We start from the raw sequence: 20,692 nt of genomic DNA, 5'->3' as shown, positions 1-20,692 counted from the left end.
GAAAGAACCATCCTCCCGAGGAGGAAGGATGAAAGATGTCACCTCGCAGGAAGAGAATGCCATCCAAAGGGAGGCGAGAGCCTAAAACCCAACCTGAAAAGGTCCTCACAGAAACGGGGATACATCGTTACGATGGTAAGTAACTCATACATCTGATAGCGACATCTAGCCGCAGATTCCTTAACTTAGAATAGATACCAAAGCCATACCCCACAGGAGGCGGGTCTGTGACTGAACCCCATTAAGTTCCAAAGGAACCCAGTCATCAACAAGTTGACTAAACACAGTGGGGGCAGCAATGCCACAGTGGCCAAAACCCAGACCAGGAACTCTGCAAGGAGTGACAAACAGTGGGAGGCAAAGGATCACAAGCCGCCGAGGGACGGCATGAAAGCCCATCAGTGTACACAGCGTAGAAAGGGAGTACAGAACCAGAAGGGCAGTGCAGAATGAGAGAGTCCAAAACTTCAGTAGAAGAAAAGGAAGTGATCATAGGAACTGAGGAATCCGCAGGATCCGAAGGGTCTGCAAAAGAGAAGGGCCCAGAGGACAAGACGGTATGACCGAGTCCAAGCATACAGGTCGAACAATCATAATAGTGGAAGAAGCATTGTGGAAGCGCACCAACTAGGACTCTGGGGACAGCAGCGGCAGGATGCTGACCATGCCCAGGAAGAGTCAATGTCACTAGTGACACCAGACTCGATACTGCGCAATCGCCCCTTCCCAAAGAGACATTTTAAAGGGCGGACAGCAAAAACATATAATCATGATTACAAAAAGCACATGCGCGAGGCAGAAGTACACAGGGTATACTGTGTGTTGCGCCAGAACCACACCAAGTGAAAGGAAAGGCACAAGGAAGTGCCGTGAGAATAGTCCAGATGCGAGAGATCCCTCACCAGGTACATAACTTGTGAAAGGGATCCGTGAAGTGAACACACACAGAATGAAGGACTGCACCTACGAGAAGTCTAGGGCAAGCCCATGGACACCGCGGCAAGGACCTTGCATGTGTGACCCCTGGGTGTGTGTGTAGTCGCCAGACAGAACAAACATCAGGAAAAGACTCAGCCATAAAGGATGAGTGGCACACAAGAAACAAGAGTGCACCATAGGTATCAACAGCTATGTTGTAGCAGAAGCAGACAGATAAAGTCCAGATCTATAAGCGACACCAGCCACCCGGCAGGGAGTAGCCACGGTCCCCAGCAAGACAGACTGGAAGGTTGAACAGTACAGGGAGGAACCAGTACGAAATGTACATAGAGTAACATAAATTGTATAGAGATGTGCATACAAGATCACAGAAGACAGTGAATGTCCTGAGGGGAGCACCTCTACAGAGAGTAGCAGCAGCAACCCTAAGTAGAAGTATGCCAAAACTCTTGCGCGGATGGCAGCAGGGAAAGAGGAAAACCCGTGCTGGGGAAGTACCCAGGAAAGCAAGGCACAAAGCAATGTACATGAGCGGCGCAAGTGGCTAAGATGCCACCATGCAAGAACAAAGTACGATAAAGCACTACCCACCACGGATAGAGGAGGGGAGAACCAGGCATCGCAGAAGCACAAGGAAAGCATCAGCCCTCGGTAACAGTGAACACACTAGGGAGCAACCACCGGACGTGCATAGAACATAGGAGAAGTGTGCCATGTCAGCCCTGCGCACCTTGGGACAGCGATAGGGCACCGACCAAGGCCAGCCACAGGTAGGACTTCCGCAGCGGCAGAAGCATGCAGAAATGAAACAGAACAAGGTGGTGCTAGTGACTGTGGCGGGCGATAAAGACAGCCAACACAGACAAAGAGGGAAGCTGAAAGGACCCTCCTGGTAGAAACATACGAGGTATAAACCCAGAAAAAGTGAGCATCTACATTTGCAAAGGAGTGCCACGGACGAACTGCAGACTCTAACGCATAGGCCATAGAGCGATGCCAACCGGTGAGCCACAAAAAAGAGAAAATGGAAGGTCCACAACAGCAGAAAAAGACTACAGTCACATCTGCAGGGCAACGCCCTCCGAAAAAGACTCCACAGGAGCCTACCAAGCCTTACGTGTAAGAGAGACAGCTACACAGTAGCCAACAAATACCCCACATAGGGTAAGCCTTAACCCCAGCTAGCGGCACCTCTTGAGCAGGGGCTCATAGACAGAGGATCAACAGAAACAGAAGCAGCCGATCAGATTCACTAAAGGGAAGCAAAAATGGCAAGAACCTGCCCAGGCCACCTGGGTATTACAGCTTGAACCCAGGACCCTGAACAACACTGCACATGGAAGTAATAGACCGCAAAAGGATCTAAAAAACACAAAATTATGGCAGGCTAGACAGGAGGCGGTTGACTGCTGAGTCCGCATGACTGTCAACAAAAAGGGGTACGCCATCAAACAGCAAATCCCGTAGACTCCCTCGAATATTTTCAGGGAAAACCACCATCGCGCAGCCAGGCATGGCGACGCAGAGAACCTGACCATCGTCTGACCCACAGAGTCAGTAGAGTCCATGGCCGATCTAATGGTAAATTGTGCCATGTCCCCGCCATGATGAAGGAGATGAGCCAGGTCAGCACGAGATCCCTCTGGAAGAGAGGGAAGAAGACCCTCGACCGAGTCCCAAAGGGCAAAAGTAGCCCATGCAAACACACAAGTCATGTTCAAAGCACGGATGCCTGAACTAGTGGATGCAAAAATATGGTGGCTACAGGTCTCCAACCATTAAGACTCCCTAGTGGGAGGCAATAACGGAAGAGGAGAGGAAGGCTGCATGCCGAAAGTCACCTAGACAATCCGGCCCTGAGCCCTAGGATGAAGGGACAAGCAGACAGGGTCATCTGGAGCTGGACAATGCCAATGTGCAATGGCCCGATCCACAGGGTCACCCGAGGAGGGCCGTGCCCACGTGCCAAGAAGGGTGTCAAATAACGACCCGCCAAAAGGAAGCAAGGGCTCCCCCTCCACCTCACCCTGCTGGAGGAGATCCAATAATGAATCTGAAGACAAGGAGACCGAGGGGGGCTGCAAGTGTAAAAGAGTTGCAGTCCCGCGAACAGCCCTCGAAAAGGCAGCACTAGCCTCTGTAGCCATTCTAGGAGGCGATAACAGATCATCTGTAGAGGACGGTTGAAGGATAACTTGTCCAACGGAAAACAGAGACACCGCAGTCGGATGAGAAGGGGGCCACTGGCTAAGGGGCAGCGGAGCCAAAGGGCATGTAGGCATCCCTGGGTGTTCCAGGTCCACGTCCTCCTCAAACAGAGGAACAATAGGGACCGGCGTCGACCGGCGTCGAGATGGTGTCGTATCGACGTTGACAATAAGCAGAGGCGACTCGGCATGGTCTTGGACCGGCGTCGACTCACCCTCCACTGATACCTGTGGAGAGGAAGGATGTCGACAAGGAAGCCACAAAGGGCTGTGCAGAGACATGGCAGATGAGCTCAACGTCTGACTGGGATGCCACTCCTGGCTGTGTCCTGATGTCGCACCGACTCAGGAACCGGAGTCGAGGGACTCGGCCGGTGCCGAGGGCAAACCCGCCGGCGAAGATCCGACCTGAGTCCCTACCTCCACTATGGGGCCCGAAACCGCACCAGGGAGAGGAGGTGACCCAAAGATGGAGTGCAGAGCCTTGGAATAGGCTTCCATCTGGGTCCGAGTCGCCCCATCACCCAGAAAGGGTCGGTATAAAGGGGTCTGCTCCTGGGGGCCCTCGCCCAGCAGGGACCGGGAGCCGTGAGCCCCACTGTCACGTTGAAGTGAGGCCGACGACCTCTGTGACTTGTGCTTCGGCTTACCTGCGTGAGGTGTACGATGTCCACGAGAACGACTCCATGACCGGACTCGACCAGAAGCCCCAGCCCGAGATGGAGAGCGGCGCGGAGGTGCCGAGCGGGACATCCAGGCAGCCAACAGCTTCATCCGGCACTCCCGTAGGGACTTCGACCTCATCTGCTGGCAGACGTCGCACTCCTCGGAGTCATGGTGCGCTCCCAAACACCATATGCAGATCGTGTGCGGATTAGTCACCGACATCTGCCACGAGTACGTCTCACATGCCTTAAAGCCCAAAGGCATCACACACTGTTCCCGGATGCCTGAAGACATCCATAAGGCCTGGATAACAGGCCAGAGGAACTGCTTACTCTTGGATCCGCGTCGGGACGCGGAAAAGAAAAAGACGTCAGCACGCCGGGAGGGACATATATGGCTTCGCTGTCGTCATTACCACGGAGTCAGGGCGGAGCTATGCAGCGCAGCCCCCCCAGCGCGCAGAGGTGCTGATGCAAAAAATGTCAGGATCCAGTCTGACGCCTGGGGATATTCTAAGTTAAGGCTAGATGTCTCTATCAGATATGATAGTCATAGAAGTCTATTTTAAATATAGTAATAAGAACTGGATGATTGTGTTCATTTTTAAATCATCCAGGCATGATAAATAATCCACAGACTGGTTTTAAATGGATTTAATGCATTTTTATTGACAGCAGAAATTATAGCAACACTGTAGATGACATGAAATTCAATTTTAATAATTTCATGATGTGGAAATAATTGTCCTTTGGAAGATTGTTATGGTTTTTATTAACTGAAACAATAAAGATCGACTTAGTTGACTTGGTTGGGCACATATATATATAAGTTTCTTAAACAAACGTTATATGCTTCATAGCAATAAGGGGTTTGTATTATTTTCAAACCTACTAAGATCTTAATTTTTATTTTGTATTTTTTAAAAGTGACAAGCAATAAGTACATTCTTTAAAGGATTAATTTTCTTTACATTCATATCACGCTTTTGGATAACATATGTAGCTGTAAATACTTCTAAATAATTATCACCTGAAGCAGTTCTGATTTCCAAGTTCAGTGTACGAGAGTCTTTATTCTGTTACAGCTATGGCGTGTAAATGCATTCTCAACATAAAACTTTGTTCTGAAGCTGGCAATCGAATCTGCGATATCTGCAAGTCACAGTTGTTGAGGGAAGTTTAAAAGAATATTGGTCAAATGAATGACTTAGATCTAGGGATTCTGTCCTTCACGTGAAATCTTGCAATCCAATGTTGTGTGGTTTTTGTTGTCATGGTCATTTCTGAAAAAGAAGACTGCACAACTTGTACATTTATTGTCCCATTATATTCTCAGTCCGATCAAGGCCTTTCAAAAGGCAAGTCATTTCTGTCAATTACACTTGATAGAACATAGAGATTAGATTTTAATGGACGTTTGTGTAAGAGCATTTTGATAAATCTGCGGGTAGTCAGTAAGTGTCTGAATATAGGGTCAACATTACGTTTACCATGCATGTTCGAACGGGGTTCTCCCATTGGGTTACCCAGAGTTGTATGCAAGTTAGCCTAGCATTCACAGACTGGGGTATTCAGAGACATTTGCATAATACCATCGCAATCACATGTCACGGTAATCAGAGGTACTACCGCCGGGCTGCGTATCACACTTCATTTTGATCAGGAACGAAGTCAGCCACCATTGTTTGTACACTGCCATAGAAAATACTCGTCTGATTAATCAGTGTCTCTGTGGCAGCTCAGGGCTCTGGTTCACTATTCAGATCAGCCAGAGGCAGACGAACACCAGAAAAGGAATGAGCCACAGGTGTTTGTACAGTAGCACATGATTCACCTGTCAGGTGAATGAGAGGTGCCTCTGCAGCCGTGGAGGACTCCGGATCACTCTTCACATCACTTGGAAGAAGATGAACACCAAGAACAGAGTCAGCCATAGGTGTTTGTACATTAGAACATGACTCACCTGTCAGGTGAACCAGACGTGCCTCTGTGGCAGGGAAGGACTCCGGATCACTCTTCACATCACCTGGAAGAACCTGAACACCAGGAACAGAGTCGGCCATAGGTGTTTGTACATTAGCACATGATTCACCTGTCAGGTTAATCAGAGGTGCCGCTGCAGCAGTGGGGGACTCCGGATCACTCTTCACGCCACCTGGAAGAACCTGGACTCCAGGAACAGAGTCAGCCATAGGTGTTTGTACATTAGAACATGATTCACAGGTCAGGTGAATCGGAGGTGCCTCTGCGACAGGGAAGGACTCCGGATCACTCTTCAAGTCACCTGAAAGAACCTGAACTCCAGGAACAGAGTCAGTCACAGGTGTTTGTACATTAGAACATGATTCACAGGTCAGGTGAATCGGAGGTGCCTCTGCGACAGGGAAGGACTCCGGATCACTCTTCAAGTCACCTGAAAGAACCTGAACTCCAGGAACAGAGTCAATCACAGGTGTTTGTACATTTAAACATGATTCGCCTGTCAGGTGAATCAGACGTGCCTCTGTGGCTGGGAAGGACTCCGGATAACTCTTCACGTTACCTGAAAGAACCTGAACTCTAGGAACAGAGTCAGCCACAGCTGTTTGTACATTAGAACATGATTCACAGGTCAGGTGAATCGGAGGTGCCTCTGCGGCTGGGAAGGACTCCGGATAACTCTTCACGTTACCTGAAAGAACCTGAACTCTAGGAACAGAGTCAGCCACAGCTGTTTGTACATTAGAACATGATTCACAGGTTAGGTGAATCGGAGGTGCCTCTGCGGCTGGGAAGGACTCCGGATAACTCTTCACGTTACCTGAAAGAACCTGAACTCTAGGATCAGAGTCAGCCACAGCTGTTTGTACATTAGAACATGATTCACAGGTCAGGTGAATCGGAGGTGCCTCTGCGGCTGGGAAGGACTCCGGATAACTCTTCACGTTACCTGAAAGAACCTGAACTCTAGGAACAGAGTCAGCCACAGCTGTTTGTACATTAGAACATGATTCACAGGTCAGGTGAATCGGAGGTGCCTCTGCGGCTGGGAAGGACTCCGGATAACTCTTCACGTTACCTGAAAGAACCTGAACTCTAGGAACAGAGTCAGCCACAGCTGTTTGTACATTAGAACATGATTCACAGGTCAGGTGAATCGGAGGTGCCTCTGCGGCTGGGAAGGACTCCGGATAACTCTTCACGTTACCTGAAAGAACCTGAACTCTAGGAACAGAGTCAGCCACAGCTGTTTGTAAATTAGAACATGATTCACAGGTCAGGTGAATCGGAGGTGCCTCTGCGGCTGGGAAGGACTCCGGATAACTCTTCACGTTACCTGAAAGAACCTGAACTCTAGGAACAGAGTCAGCCACAGCTGTTTGTACATTAGAACATGATTCACAGGTCAGGTGAATCGGAGGTGCCTCTGCGGCCGGGAAGGACTCCGGATAACTCTTCACGTTACCTGAAAGAACCTGAACTCTAGGAACAGAGTCAGCCACAGCTGTTTGTACATTAGAACATGATTCACAGGTCAGGTGAATCGGAGGTGCCTCTGCGGCTGGGAAGGACTCCGGATAACTCTTCACGTTACCTGAAAGAACCTGAACTCTAGGAACAGAGTCAGCCACAGCTGTTTGTACATTAGAACATGATTCACAGGTCAGGTGAATCGGAGGTGCCTCTGCGGCTGGGAAGGACTCCGGATAACTCTTCACGTTACCTGAAAGAACCTGAACTCTAGGAACAGAGTCAGCCACAGCTGTTTGTACATTAGAACATGATTCACAGGTCAGGTGAATCGGAGGTGCCTCTGCGGCCGGGAAGGACTCCGGATAACTCTTCACGTTACCTGAAAGAACCTGAACTCTAGGAACAGAGTCAGCCACAGCTGTTTGTACATTAGAACATGATTCACAGGTCAGGTGAATCGGAGGTGCCTCTGCGGCTGGGAAGGACTCCGGATAACTCTTCACGTCACCTGGAAGAACCAGAACTCCAGGAACAGAGTCAGCCATAGGTGTTTGTCCATTAAAATATGATTCACATGTCAGGTGAATGAGAGGTGCCTCTGCGGCCTGGAAGGACTCCAGATAACTCTTCACATCACCTGAAAGAACCTGAACTCCAGGAACAGAGTCAGCCACAGCTGTTTGTACATTAGAACATGATTCACAGGTCAGGTGAATCGGAGGTGCCTCTGCGGCCTGGAAGGACTCCGGATAACTCTTCACATCACCTGAAAGAACCAGAACTCCAGGAACAGAGTCAGCCATAGGTGTTTGTCCATTAAAACATGATTCACATGTCAGGTGAATCGGAGGTGCCTCTGCGGCCTGGAAGGACTCCGGATAACTCTTCACGTCACCTGGAAGAACCTGAACTCCAGGAACAGAGTCAATCACAGGTGTTTGTACATTTAAACATGATTCGCCTGTCAGGTGAATCAGACGTGCCTCTGTGGCTGGGAAGGACTCCGGATAACTCTTCACGTCACCTGGAAGAACCAGAACTCCAGGAACAGAGTCAGCCATAGGTGTTTGTCCATTAAAACATGATTCACATGTCAGGTGAATCAGAGGTGCCTCTGCGGCTGGGAAGGACTCCGGATAACTCTTCACGTTACCTGAAAGAACCTGAACTCTAGGAACAGAGTCAGCCACAGCTGTTTGTACATTAGAACATGATTCACAGGTCAGGTGAATCGGAGGTGCCTCTGCGGCTGGGAAGGACTCCGGATAACTCTTCACGTTACCTGAAAGAACCTGAACTCTAGGAACAGAGTCAGCCACAGCTGTTTGTACATTAGAACATGATTCACAGGTCAGGTGAATCGGAGGTGCCTCTGCGGCTGGGAAGGACTCCGGATAACTCTTCACGTTACCTGAAAGAACCTGAACTCTAGGAACAGAGTCAGCCACAGCTGTTTGTACATTAGAACATGATTCACAGGTCAGGTGAATCGGAGGTGCCTCTGCGGCTGGGAAGGACTCCGGATAACTCTTCACGTTACCTGAAAGAACCTGAACTCTAGGAACAGAGTCAGCCACAGCTGTTTGTACATTAGAACATGATTCACAGGTTAGGTGAATCGGAGGTGCCTCTGCGGCTGGGAAGGACTCCGGATAACTCTTCACGTTACCTGAAAGAACCTGAACTCTAGGATCAGAGTCAGCCACAGCTGTTTGTACATTAGAACATGATTCACAGGTCAGGTGAATCGGAGGTGCCTCTGCGGCTGGGAAGGACTCCGGATAACTCTTCACGTTACCTGAAAGAACCTGAACTCTAGGAACAGAGTCAGCCACAGCTGTTTGTACATTAGAACATGATTCACAGGTCAGGTGAATCGGAGGTGCCTCTGCGGCTGGGAAGGACTCCGGATAACTCTTCACGTTACCTGAAAGAACCTGAACTCTAGGAACAGAGTCAGCCACAGCTGTTTGTACATTAGAACATGATTCACAGGTCAGGTGAATCGGAGGTGCCTCTGCGGCTGGGAAGGACTCCGGATAACTCTTCACGTTACCTGAAAGAACCTGAACTCTAGGAACAGAGTCAGCCACAGCTGTTTGTACATTAGAACATGATTCACAGGTTAGGTGAATCGGAGGTGCCTCTGCGGCTGGGAAGGACTCCGGATAACTCTTCACTTTACCTGAAAGAACCTGAACTCTAGGATCAGAGTCAGCCACAGCTGTTTGTACATTAGAACATGATTCACAGGTCAGGTGAATCGGAGGTGCCTCTGCGGCTGGGAAGGACTCCGGATAACTCTTCACGTTACCTGAAAGAACCTGAACTCTAGGAACAGAGTCAGCCACAGCTGTTTGTAGATTAGAACATGATTCACAGGTCAGGTGAATCGGAGGTGCCTCTGCGGCTGGGAAGGACTCCGGATAACTCTTCACGTTACCTGAAAGAACCTGAACTCTAGGAACAGAGTCAGCCACAGCTGTTTGTACATTAGAACATGATTCACAGGTTAGGTGAATCGGAGGTGCCTCTGCGGCTGGGAAGGACTCCGGATAACTCTTCACTTTACCTGAAAGAACCTGAACTCTAGGATCAGAGTCAGCCACAGCTGTTTGTACATTAGAACATGATTCACAGGTCAGGTGAATCGGAGGTGCCTCTGCGGCTGGGAAGGACTCCGGATAACTCTTCACGTTACCTGAAAGAACCTGAACTCTAGGAACAGAGTCAGCCACAGCTGTTTGTAGATTAGAACATGATTCACAGGTCAGGTGAATCGGAGGTGCCTCTGCGGCTGGGAAGGACTCCGGATAACTCTTCACGTTACCTGAAAGAACCTGAACTCTAGGAACAGAGTCAGCCGCAGCTGTTTGTACAGTAGAACATGATTCACAGGTCAGGTGAATCGGAGGTGCCTCTGCGGCCGGGAAGGACTCCGGATAACTCTTCACGTTACCTGAAAGAACCTGAACTCTAGGAACAGAGTCAGCCACAGCTGTTTGTACATTAGAACATGATTCACAGGTCAGGTGAATCGGAGGTGCCTCTGCGGCTGGGAAGGACTCCGGATAACTCTTCACGTTACCTGAAAGAACCTGAACTCTAGGAACAGAGTCAGCCACAGCTGTTTGTAAATTAGAACATGATTCACAGGTCAGGTGAATCGGAGGTGCCTCTGCGGCTGGGAAGGACTCCGGATAACTCTTCACGTTACCTGAAAGAACCTGAACTCTAGGAACAGAGTCAGCCACAGCTGTTTGTACATTAGAACATGATTCACAGGTCAGGTGAATCGGAGGTGCCTCTGCGGCCGGGAAGGACTCCGGATAACTCTTCACGTTACCTGAAAGAACCTGAACTCTAGGAACAGAGTCAGCCACAGCTGTTTGTACATTAGAACATGATTCACAGGTCAGGTGAATCGGAGGTGCCTCTGCGGCTGGGAAGGACTCCGGATAACTCTTCACGTTACCTGAAAGAACCTGAACTCTAGGAACAGAGTCAGCCACAGCTGTTTGTACATTAGAACATGATTCACAGGTCAGGTGAATCGGAGGTGCCTCTGCGGCCGGGAAGGACTCCGGATAACTCTTCACGTTACCTGAAAGAACCTGAACTCTAGGAACAGAGTCAGCCACAGCTGTTTGTACATTAGAACATGATTCACAGGTCAGGTGAATCGGAGGTGCCTCTGCGGCTGGGAAGGACTCCGGATAACTCTTCACGTCACCTGGAAGAACCTGAACTCCAGGAACAGAGTCAGCCATAGGTGTTTGTCCATTAAAACATGATTCATCTGTCAGGTTAATCAGAGGTGCCTCTGCAGCAGTGGAGGACTCCGGATCTCTCTTCACATCACATAAAGCCTCTACCCCATACGGATGGGTATGCATAATAGATTTTTGTTCAGCCTCAAGTTCATTCCTTGGTGTCTGCATATTAGGAGTGTGTTTAGCAGCTTCATTCTGGTGTGTCTGTGCATTAAATGTTTGTCCAGCATTCTGTTCTTCATGCAGTGTCTCTGTATCTGGAGTTTGTACAGGCTTGGCTTCAACCACCGGTATCTGACTCGTAGATGCGTGCTCAGAGTTTTGATACATCTGGTCATTCCGCTGCATTTTACTGATCTCATTATCATCAAAAACACTCGAGATCGGTGCATTTGTTGGCCTGTTTTGTGTTTTCTGGGTAGTACGCAGTGGATCAGCCTCCATAGCATCCTGGGGTATCACCAGTGGTGGTGCTAGATCAAAAAAGAAATATATATCTTATGTTCTTAAATTATTTAAATAAATCGTGTGACATACTTACAAAAAAGTTACTATGGTAAGCTGGACGAAATCAACCACATTATCAGGACAGTCAGAGTCTGACCAATTCTGTGAGCCAGATCAAGAAACAGAAAGGCTAAAGGTTTACCAGCCTTTACAATGCATTCTTACATCGTGTTCACTTCGTTCAGATTTTGTGATTAGTAACTGTGAACCCTTGAAGTCCAAATGGAAACGAATACCCGAAAAGCAAGTAAGCATTTAGAGCATCCTGTATCAGCGAGAGTGCAAATAAGGTAGGAATCCCTTATATGCTTATTTTTACTATATTGTGCATTCTTAATTTTAGGGGTTGCTTATGTTTTCCCAAATGCATAAGCGTAGACATTTCCTGTCTGGATCACAAACCTGCCCTTGCAATTCCAGGTTCTTAAACTAATGACAACATTTCTTCTGTTATCCAAGAGAGAAGCAAAGTGAGGCGAAAGTGCCAGAAGGGTTTAATGAAGACCAGTGATTAGAAAAGGCAGATAACAAGAAGGAAGAAGAGACTGAAGGAGGGACATGCATCTTGGAAGCTTTCTACTTTGTAGCCTATTCATAATTTTCTACAAGAAAAATGTAGACACTCACAAAATGCAATGGGCTGATATCAAAATGTGCCAGGCAATGCATCCAGCCAATGTTATTAGGGGGATAACCCAAGCAAAAAGGTCAGACCTGAAGCGTCTCTTTGTGTGCTGTATGTTTTGTGATGTTTAAACATAACTAAAGCTCTTTACAGCCAGTCCTAAAAATGGCATGCCGCAAGCCTATGTCAGATCATATAAATATCTGAATACAAGCAGAAAATAAATACGTCAAACAATTCAACTTTTATTTGTGTAACTGTGGTGGCAAAAGGAAACTATCATTAAGTTTAACCTAAAGAGAGAACTTGTTCATTTCAATCAATCAATCAATCCAATCAATCAATCAATCAGTCAATCAATCAGGAGTTTGTGACCCGCGCTACTTACCTGTTCGGGTTACAAGGCACTGGGGGAGAAGGGGTGTCGAGCAGCTCCGATTCAGCAGTAAAGCCAGATCTTGAGGCTTTTCCTGAAGATGTGCAGAGTGGGGGAAGGGCTGATGTTGAGTGGGAGTTTGTTCCAGGTCTTTGCCACGATGTAGGAGTAGGCTCTTTCGCCCATTTTGGCTCTCCGGATGCTTCGGGTTTCGGTGAGGGCGAGGTCGGCGGAGCAGAGGTTTCTCTTGGGTACATGGAAGGAGAGTCTATTGTTAAAGTATTGGGGTCCGGAGTTGTGGAGGGATTTGTAGGCGTGGGTGAGTAGCTTGAAGGTTACTCTCTTTTCAAGGGGGAGGTCTCATAGGTGCTGAGTAATGTGTTCATGTCGTGGGATGCCGAGGATGAGTCTGACAGCGGTGTTCTGGATGGTCTGGGGTTTTTGGAGCAGGGATTTGTTGATTTCGGCATAGATGGAGTTTCCATAGTCCAGTCTGCTTGTTATGAGTGCGTGGGTGATGGTCTTGCAGAGGATGCGGCGGGTGTTAAACCCCATGGAGGAGACGGCGTTGATTTTTCGGGTCATGGTGAGGGAGGAGCCAAGTATGATGCTGAAGTTCCGGGCGTGGTCTGTGGGAGTGGGGGAATTGCCGAGGGCGGTGGGCCACCAGGTGTTGTCCCAAGCTGAGGTGGTGGGTCTGAGGACAAGGACTTCTGTCTTCTCAGAGTTGAGCTTCAGGCAGCTGCTGCTCATCAAGGATTCAACGTCTCATTCCTGTCTGGTGACATCGGGCTGCTTCGTGAGGGAGAGGATGAGCTGGGTGTCGTCAATGTAGGATATAATGCTGAGTCGTTGCTGTCTGAAGATGGTAGCGAGGGAGGCCATGTAGATGTTGAATAGCGTAGGGTTGAGTGAAGATCCTTGGGGTACTCCGCAGATCTCTGTGGGTTCGGAATTGAAAGGCGGGAGTCTGATTCTTTGGGTTCGGCCGGTGAGGAAGGAGCGGATCCAGTCGAGGGCAGTTCCTTGTATGCCTGCGTTGTGGAGTCTGGCGGTGAGAGTGCAGTGGGAGATGGTGTTGAAGGCTACAGAGAGGTACAATAAGATGAGGGCCGCCGCTTGTTCCTGGTCGAGGTGAGTGTGGATGTGGTCTGTGGTGGCAAGGAGGGCGGTCTCGGTGCTGTGGTTGCTGGGGAATTCGGATAGGGAAGGCTCGAGGATGAAGTTGGCTTTGATGACGTTCGTGAGCTGTATGTTGAAAATCTTCTCTGTGACTTTAGCCATGAAGGGGAGGAGGGAGATGGGTCTGTAGTTTTTGAAGTCTGTAGGGTCTGCGGAGGGTTTCTTGAGGAGGGGCCTGACTTCAGCGTGTTTCCAGTTGTTGGGGCAGGTGCCGGATTTAAAGGAGGTGTTGATGGTGCGTTGTAGCTCGGGTGCTATGGTGGCTCTGTGGAAGATATGCAGCGGGCAGGGGTCCATGGGGGCTCCTGAGTGAATGCTCTTCATGGTATTGGTGGTGTCTTCGGTGGTTACCAGGGTCCAGGCAGGGATGGTCAGGTGGCTGGCATTTCTGGGGGTAGGTGTGGTTTCGTGTGTCAGGTGTCTGCTCGTTGAAGTTGTCATAGAGGGACTTGTTTGTTGCAGGGGTCCTGGGAGGGTGTGATGTCTGATGCTTTGCTGGGGGGCTTGGTAAATTCCTGAATGATGCTGAAGAGTTCCTTCGAGTTGCTGGAGTTGGGGAGGATTTTGTTCTGGATGAAAGTCCTTTTGGTTGATCTGATGTGTTGGTGGTATTCTGTCATTGCGTTCTTGTAGGTGGTTCGAGCTTCTGGGGTTTTGGGGTTTCTCCATACTTTCTCGAGATGTCTGTAGGTGCGTCTGGCTACTCGGAGGTGAACCAGGTGGCTTTCATGGGGCGCTGTCTGTCGGAGTTACGGAGGGGGCGAGCTTGTCTGCGCAGTTAGTGATCCATCTGTGTAGTTTGTTGGCTGCAGAGTTGATGTTGGTCGTGGTGGGCGGAGGGTCGTGGTTGAGGGTGGAGTTGAGGTGCTCCTCTGTGACCTTGCTCCATTTCCTTCGCGGGGGCGTGGTGTGGGTTTGTGAGCGGTGGTCTTTTCGAAGGAGAAGTGCTCGCAGTGGTGGTCTGTCCAGAGGGGCTGCGTGGTGTGACTGAAGCGGATGTCGTTTCCTTCTGCTAAGATGGGGTCAAGGTGTGTCCTGCCTTGTGGGTAGCTGTTTCAGTCCAATATTGGCGAAGTTGTCCAGGAGGTTCGGTGGAGTTGGGGTTGCTGAGGTTGTCGAGGTGGAAGTTCAGGTCTCCGAGCAGTATGTAGTCCATGGAGGCGATGCGTGGGGTGCGATGAGGTCGGTGATGGTTGTGGTGAACGTGGTTCATGGTCTGGGGGGGTCTGTAGGTGAGGGTGCCATGTAGGGTGGTTCTGGGGCTGGTCCGGATCTGGAAATGGAGGTGTTCTGTGGGGAAAGAGGAGTTGTTTGTGCTGGAGGTGGTGAGTAAGAGGGAGTTCTTGTGAGGGATGGCAAGTCCTCCTCCTGGGTGGTTGAGGCGGTCCGTTCTCTGGATCTTGTATCCGTCGGGGATGGATGTAGCTATGTCAGGGCAGCGTTCGTCCAGGTTTCCATGAGGAAGGTGGTATCTGGTGAAAAGGAGTCGAGGAGGTCCCAGATCTCTGTTGTGTGTCTGTGCAGGGAGCGTACGTTGAGGAGAATGACCTTCAGGGGTTGGGGTGCGCAGGTGTCATGAGGGTGGGCGGTTGCCATGGTGGTTCAGAGGTTGGTGAAGGATTGGCGGCAGTGGGGGCAGGAGAACTGGCCGTGGGTGGTGTCCAGTGTTGACCGCTGGCAGTTGCTGTTTTTTCTGGGGTTGAGTGCGTGGAGGGTAGCTGAGCCGTAGTGGTGGGGCGTCAGAGGACCAGGATCCCTGGCGCTGGTCGCAGTCGGGCGCAGACGGGCTTGCCTTTGGCACGCCTCCAGCGGCTCAGCCGGCATTAAGTAGGGGACGGGAGCACAGTGGGATGCAGGGGGGAGGGGCCACGGGGGCAGCAGCGGTGGAAAAAACAGCACAAAAAAGGAAATACGCAACAAGGCACAATAAAGAAAAACAAGCCACAAAACAGAGACAGACAGAAAAGACAAACAGAAAGAGAAGACAGGGACGGCTGTGCGAGCGGACCAGCAGAAAAGCAAGGCTCTCCCCTGGACCACCAGGGATGAGGCGCAGGCAGGAGCCTGCAGGTGCAGGAGGGCCTCGAACACCTACCTGAGACCAGAGAGGTGCAGGGGGCAGCGCAGGGGGCAGCGGTACAACGACAGAGCTGGCTAAGGGGAGAGCGGAGCTCCCTGAACAGGAGATCAGAGATGTTGCTCAACTGCTCGCACAGCGGCCGCCATTAAGTAGGGGACGGGGAGGAAGTGCAGTAGAAGGCGGGAGCGGAACCAGCGGGGGGGGGTAGGGGGCAGCAGCGCCTGTAAAAACAGCACAAAAAAGGAAAAACGCTACAAGGCACAATAAAGACACAACAAAAAGGCCCAATAAAAATAAGGCCCAATAAAAACACAACAAGAAGGCACAATAAAGACAAACAAGGCACAATAAAGACAAACAAGGCACAATACAGAGACCGACAGAAAAGACAGACAGAAAGAGAAGACAGAGACGGCTGGCCGAGCGGACCAGGAAAAGAGCAAGGCTCTCCCACTGGACCACCAGGGATGAGGCGCAGGCAGGAGCCTGCGGGTGGAGAAGGGTCTTGAACATCTACCTGTGACCAGGGAGGTGTAGGGGACAGCGGCGCAACGACGGAGCTGCACGAGGGGAGAGCAGAGTTCTCTGACCAGGACTGGGATTTCATACGTTTTGGTCCGAAAACATGCCCAGTAAGATAAAAATATATATATTTTAAACAGCTGCTGTTTGTTCGGTAAATTGTACATGACTGGAAAAGTATGAAGAGATGTCAACTTGTTTCTGATGGAATTTCAACTAGCGGAACAGTGTTTTGTTCATTGAGAAGTGGGTCTTAACATATGGCAAGGTGCAGGAGGTTGTGTTTGTGGATGTGGGAAGTTTTCTCTCTGTTGATCCAGAGTCTCTGCTGCATTGAGTGCATACAAATAGAATCACCCAACATTATGTGTATGTGTCTGTGTTTTGGGTGTCACTGGAGACGTTAATCTGCATGTTTTTGTGTTAGCCAGCATAGGAGAATGAACCGAAGAAAAAAATCACCCAGGAACACTTACCCAGGGAATAGTCTTCACTGGAAAAGAAACTGAAATCTTCCTCAAAAGTTCCAGAAATCCCACATCTCTTAAACCTCATATTTGGGCTGTTCTTATTCTAATATTGGTGGTGGTACAGGTGGAAATCAACAATCAAGCACATGACCTCAAGTGTGAGCAATGAAAAAGACAAGATGAACCTTTCAAGTGAGTGGTAACCTCAACGAAAAAGTGACAGGATTAATTTGATGAGTTGTCATAAACAGCACAAAGCAATCATTGTTGAATGTATACAGGTAAAGTACAAACTGGAAAGATATGAGCAGGTGACCAAACCATCTTCCCAAGACAAATTGAATTATAACTTGTTCTTGATTTGTCCGCTGCTTCTTCATCATTACTCTGGAATTATGTAAACTCTCTGAAAGCAGTTGCCTATCGCTTCTCAACTGACACAAGTATTTTGTGGCTTCAGGAAATAAAGTTTCTACTTGAGACAGAGATAGAAACACTCGGTTGGAAATCTTGCATACCACAGAATGGTGATATTTTAGTAGTACGATAAATTGTATTGTAAGACAAATTTGCAGTTGGAAAATAAGAAACCCAATCACGTTAAGAAGCACTACAGTACAATTACTGATTCAAAGTCTGATTCGTTAGCTCTGCCTGCTGGATTGGGAAAGATAAAAAGAAGCTCGATCTTGTTCAACTCCCAATGCCTTACATGTTGGCTTACAAAATGTGACATATACTACCTACACCTTTAAGAAATGAATCTATGACGTAGTTCATGAAGATGAAATATATCTGCTGTCAAAGAGCACTAAGCTATTTCTTTAGATGAACGCAACTTTTGAAAGGAAGAAAACAAATCTATCTTTTAAAGAAGGTGTCCACTATCTCCACTGTCACACAATAATGTTCAAAGATGGGAAATCAGTAATAAGAAATGTTGAGATTATGTGTCATCATTCCGGGACCACCATTAAAGGCTGCATACATCAAAAAAGATTAGTGTGCAATGTTTTATGTTCAGCATAAATGAGGCAGGCAGGAACATATTCTTGAGCATCAGAATAAACAGTCAACTACCCAGAAGATACCAAAACCAAACCCAAAGTAGTCTTATTTCCCATATAACCTGATTTTTTTTATTTGTATTGATTTTATTTAATTTTTAAAACACAAAAGGAACTACAGTGCTCTGTACATTCAGAGTGAAATCACATCATGGCGGAGAAATGGCGCAAAGACAGTATAAAATATAATAAAAGTAAATAGTGCATGCATCATATAGAGTTCAGAAATATTATGACAATAAGGCAGTAATTGTAATACCATCAGCAAACAAGAGCAGTTATGGAAACTGTTGGAGAGGATGGCTAGGCAACTCTGATGGTATGTCATTGTAGCTTGTATCAGAGGGAGCGGGAGTCAAGTCAAGTATATCTTTATTCGCTATATTTCTGTAGCATAAAAGCAAGAAAAACACAGTGCAAACAAGAATATAAATAACAATTCATCCAAGCAAACATATTAGAACAACTGTACAAAATTCATACAGCAAAATACATCACATCATTGTACATTTTCTTAATTTAATGATTTGCCATATAAAAGAGGTCACAGAACAACAACAACAACAACTCCTCCACCCTGATCGACAACCTAGCCAACCTCGGACTAAAACAGCTCGTCACGACACCGACCCACATCGCCGGTCACACGCTTGCTGCCATCTTCTCCTCAAGCCCCCACGTCACCTTCAGCCTCGCCTCCGAACTCACCTGGACAGACCACCACTGCATTCTCTTCTCGTTCCGAAAACCCCTCACACACCACCGCACCCTACAGATTCCCCGCCGCTGCTGGGGCAAAGTCACTGAAGAACAACTACAGACAAGCCTCGCACTCAACCCACCGACCAACCCCACCAACCCCGACGATGGTGCACTCACCCTCGGACGCTGGATGGACGACTGCGCCAACACCGTAGCCCCGCTGAAAAAGCCCACCAACAGAGACCCCAGCAAAAGAGCCAGCTGGTTCACCCCGGAACTCGTCGCGTCAAAGCGCACCTGCCAGAAATTGGAGAACATATGGCACAGCGACAAGATGCAAGAAAGCCGCGCTGCCCACAAAGACGCCATCCGCAACCACCACCACCTCATCAGGACCGCCAAAAGGACCTCCTTCACTGACCGCCTTGACAACAATGCACACAACAGCAAGGAACTCTTCAACATCGTGAAATGAACTCTCCAACCCCAGCTCCAGCGCCAACGACATCCCGCCATCGCAAGCCCTGTGCGACTCCCTCGCCACCTTCTTTCACCGAAAAATCACCGACATCCTTGACAGTTTCAACCCCCGGACGACCCCTACAGGCCTCGACACGCCAGACCCACCGCACCCCACCGACCACGACTCCCTGACAACCTGGGCCAACGTGAGCATCGAGGACACAATCAAGACCATGGGCACAATCCACTCCGGATCCCCGTCCGACCTTCTCCCACACCACATCTTCAACATTCCATCGCACCCCGCCTGCGCAACATCATCAACCTCTCCTTCGAGACCGCTACGTTCCCTGAGAACTGGAAGCACGCAGAGATCAACGCCCTACTGAAGAAACCCAAGGAGGATCCGAGCGACCTCAAGAACTTCCAGCCCATCTCCCTGCTTCCGTTCCCAGCAAAGGTCATCGAGAAGATAGTTAACATCCAGCTCACCCGTCACCTCGAAGACAACAACATCCTGGACCCCTCCCAATCAGGATTCCGCAGCAACCACAGCACCGATACAGCCCTCATCGCCGCCACAGACGACATCAGGATCCTTCTAGACAACGGCGAGACGGCGGCCCTCATCCTCCTGGATCTCTCCGCCGCCTTCGACACCATCTGCCACCGCACACTACGCACGCGCCTCCACGACACAGGGATCCGAGAGAAGGCCTTGGACTGGACCACCTCCTTCCTCACCGGCAGAACTCAGAGATCCGAAGCCTCCGAGATCATCTGCAGCGTCCCGCAGGGATCCTCCCTCAGCCCGACGCTGTTCAACGTCTACATGGCACCACTAGCACGCATCGCCCAACAGCATGACCTCAACATAATCTCCTACGCCGACGACATGCAGCAGATCCTCTCCCTCACCAAGGACCCTCTCACCGCCAAATCCAACCTCCACCAGGGAATGAAGGCCGTCGCCGACTGGATGAAGGAAAGCCGACTTAAGCTGAACTCAGACAAGACGGAGATCCTCATCCTCGGGCCCAACCCCTCAGCATGGGAAGATTCCTAGTGGCCCGCATCACTGGAGACTCCCCCGGCCCCTACCGACCACGCACGCAACCTGGGAGTCATCCTCAAATCAAAACTCACCATGACCAAACAAGTCAATGCAGTCTCCTCCACCTGCTTCAACACCCTCCGCATGCTCCGCAAGATCTACAGATGGATCCCGACAAACACGAGGAAAACAGTCAGCCAGGCCCTAGTCAGCAGCAGACTCGACTACGGAAATGCCCTCTACGCCGGAGCCTCGTCCAAGCTTATCAACAGACTACAAAGAATCCAGAATGCCTCTGCACGCCTAATCCTCATCGTCCCACGCCGCGATCACATCACCCCCCACCTGAGGAACCTCCACTGGCTCCCCGTCGACAGAAGAATCTCCTTCAAGCTCCTGGTCCATGCACACAAGGCACTTCACAAAACCGGCCCAGCCTATCTCAACAGTCGACTCTCCTTCTACGTACCCAACAGGAAACTCCGCTCCACAAACCACGCCCTGGCCACGGTCCTGCGCATCCATAGAACAACATCCAGAGGCAGGTCCTTCTCCCACCGCGCCACCAAGGCCTGGAACACCCTCCCCCTCAACCTACAACAAACCGA

At 49.5% G+C, this 20,692-nt stretch overlaps 1 protein-coding gene across 4 annotated transcripts in view; it reads right to left on the bottom strand.

Annotated features, from left to right (window-relative positions):
* The window catches only part of LOC146785218 (uncharacterized), a 1,495,909-nt gene that overhangs the window by 228,584 nt on the left and 1,246,633 nt on the right, over positions 1 to 20,692 (bottom strand). Inside the window, exons 19-20 of one of the 4 annotated variants that reach the window (XM_085634133.1) lie at positions 10,224 to 11,510; positions 4,461 to 9,707 (exon numbers count right to left, since the gene is read on the bottom strand). The exons of 2 other annotated variants lie outside the window; for them this stretch is intronic. In XM_085634133.1, coding sequence (XP_085490259.1) covers positions 5,551 to 9,707; positions 10,224 to 11,510 — 5,444 coding nt within the window. In that variant the 3' untranslated portion in view covers positions 4,461 to 5,550. Of the gene's footprint in view, positions 1 to 4,460; positions 11,511 to 20,692 lie in introns of those variants that run through there. One more of the 4 variants, XM_085634132.1, reaches the window with a different exon arrangement.

The sequence above is a fragment of the Triturus cristatus genome, chromosome 11, assembly GCF_964204655.1.
Source record: "Triturus cristatus chromosome 11, aTriCri1.1, whole genome shotgun sequence".
In the NCBI taxonomy this organism is placed as follows: domain Eukaryota; kingdom Metazoa; phylum Chordata; class Amphibia; order Caudata; family Salamandridae; genus Triturus; species Triturus cristatus.
Note: the sequence above shows the minus strand (reverse complement) of the source record. Positions and strands in the feature narration are given on the sequence as shown.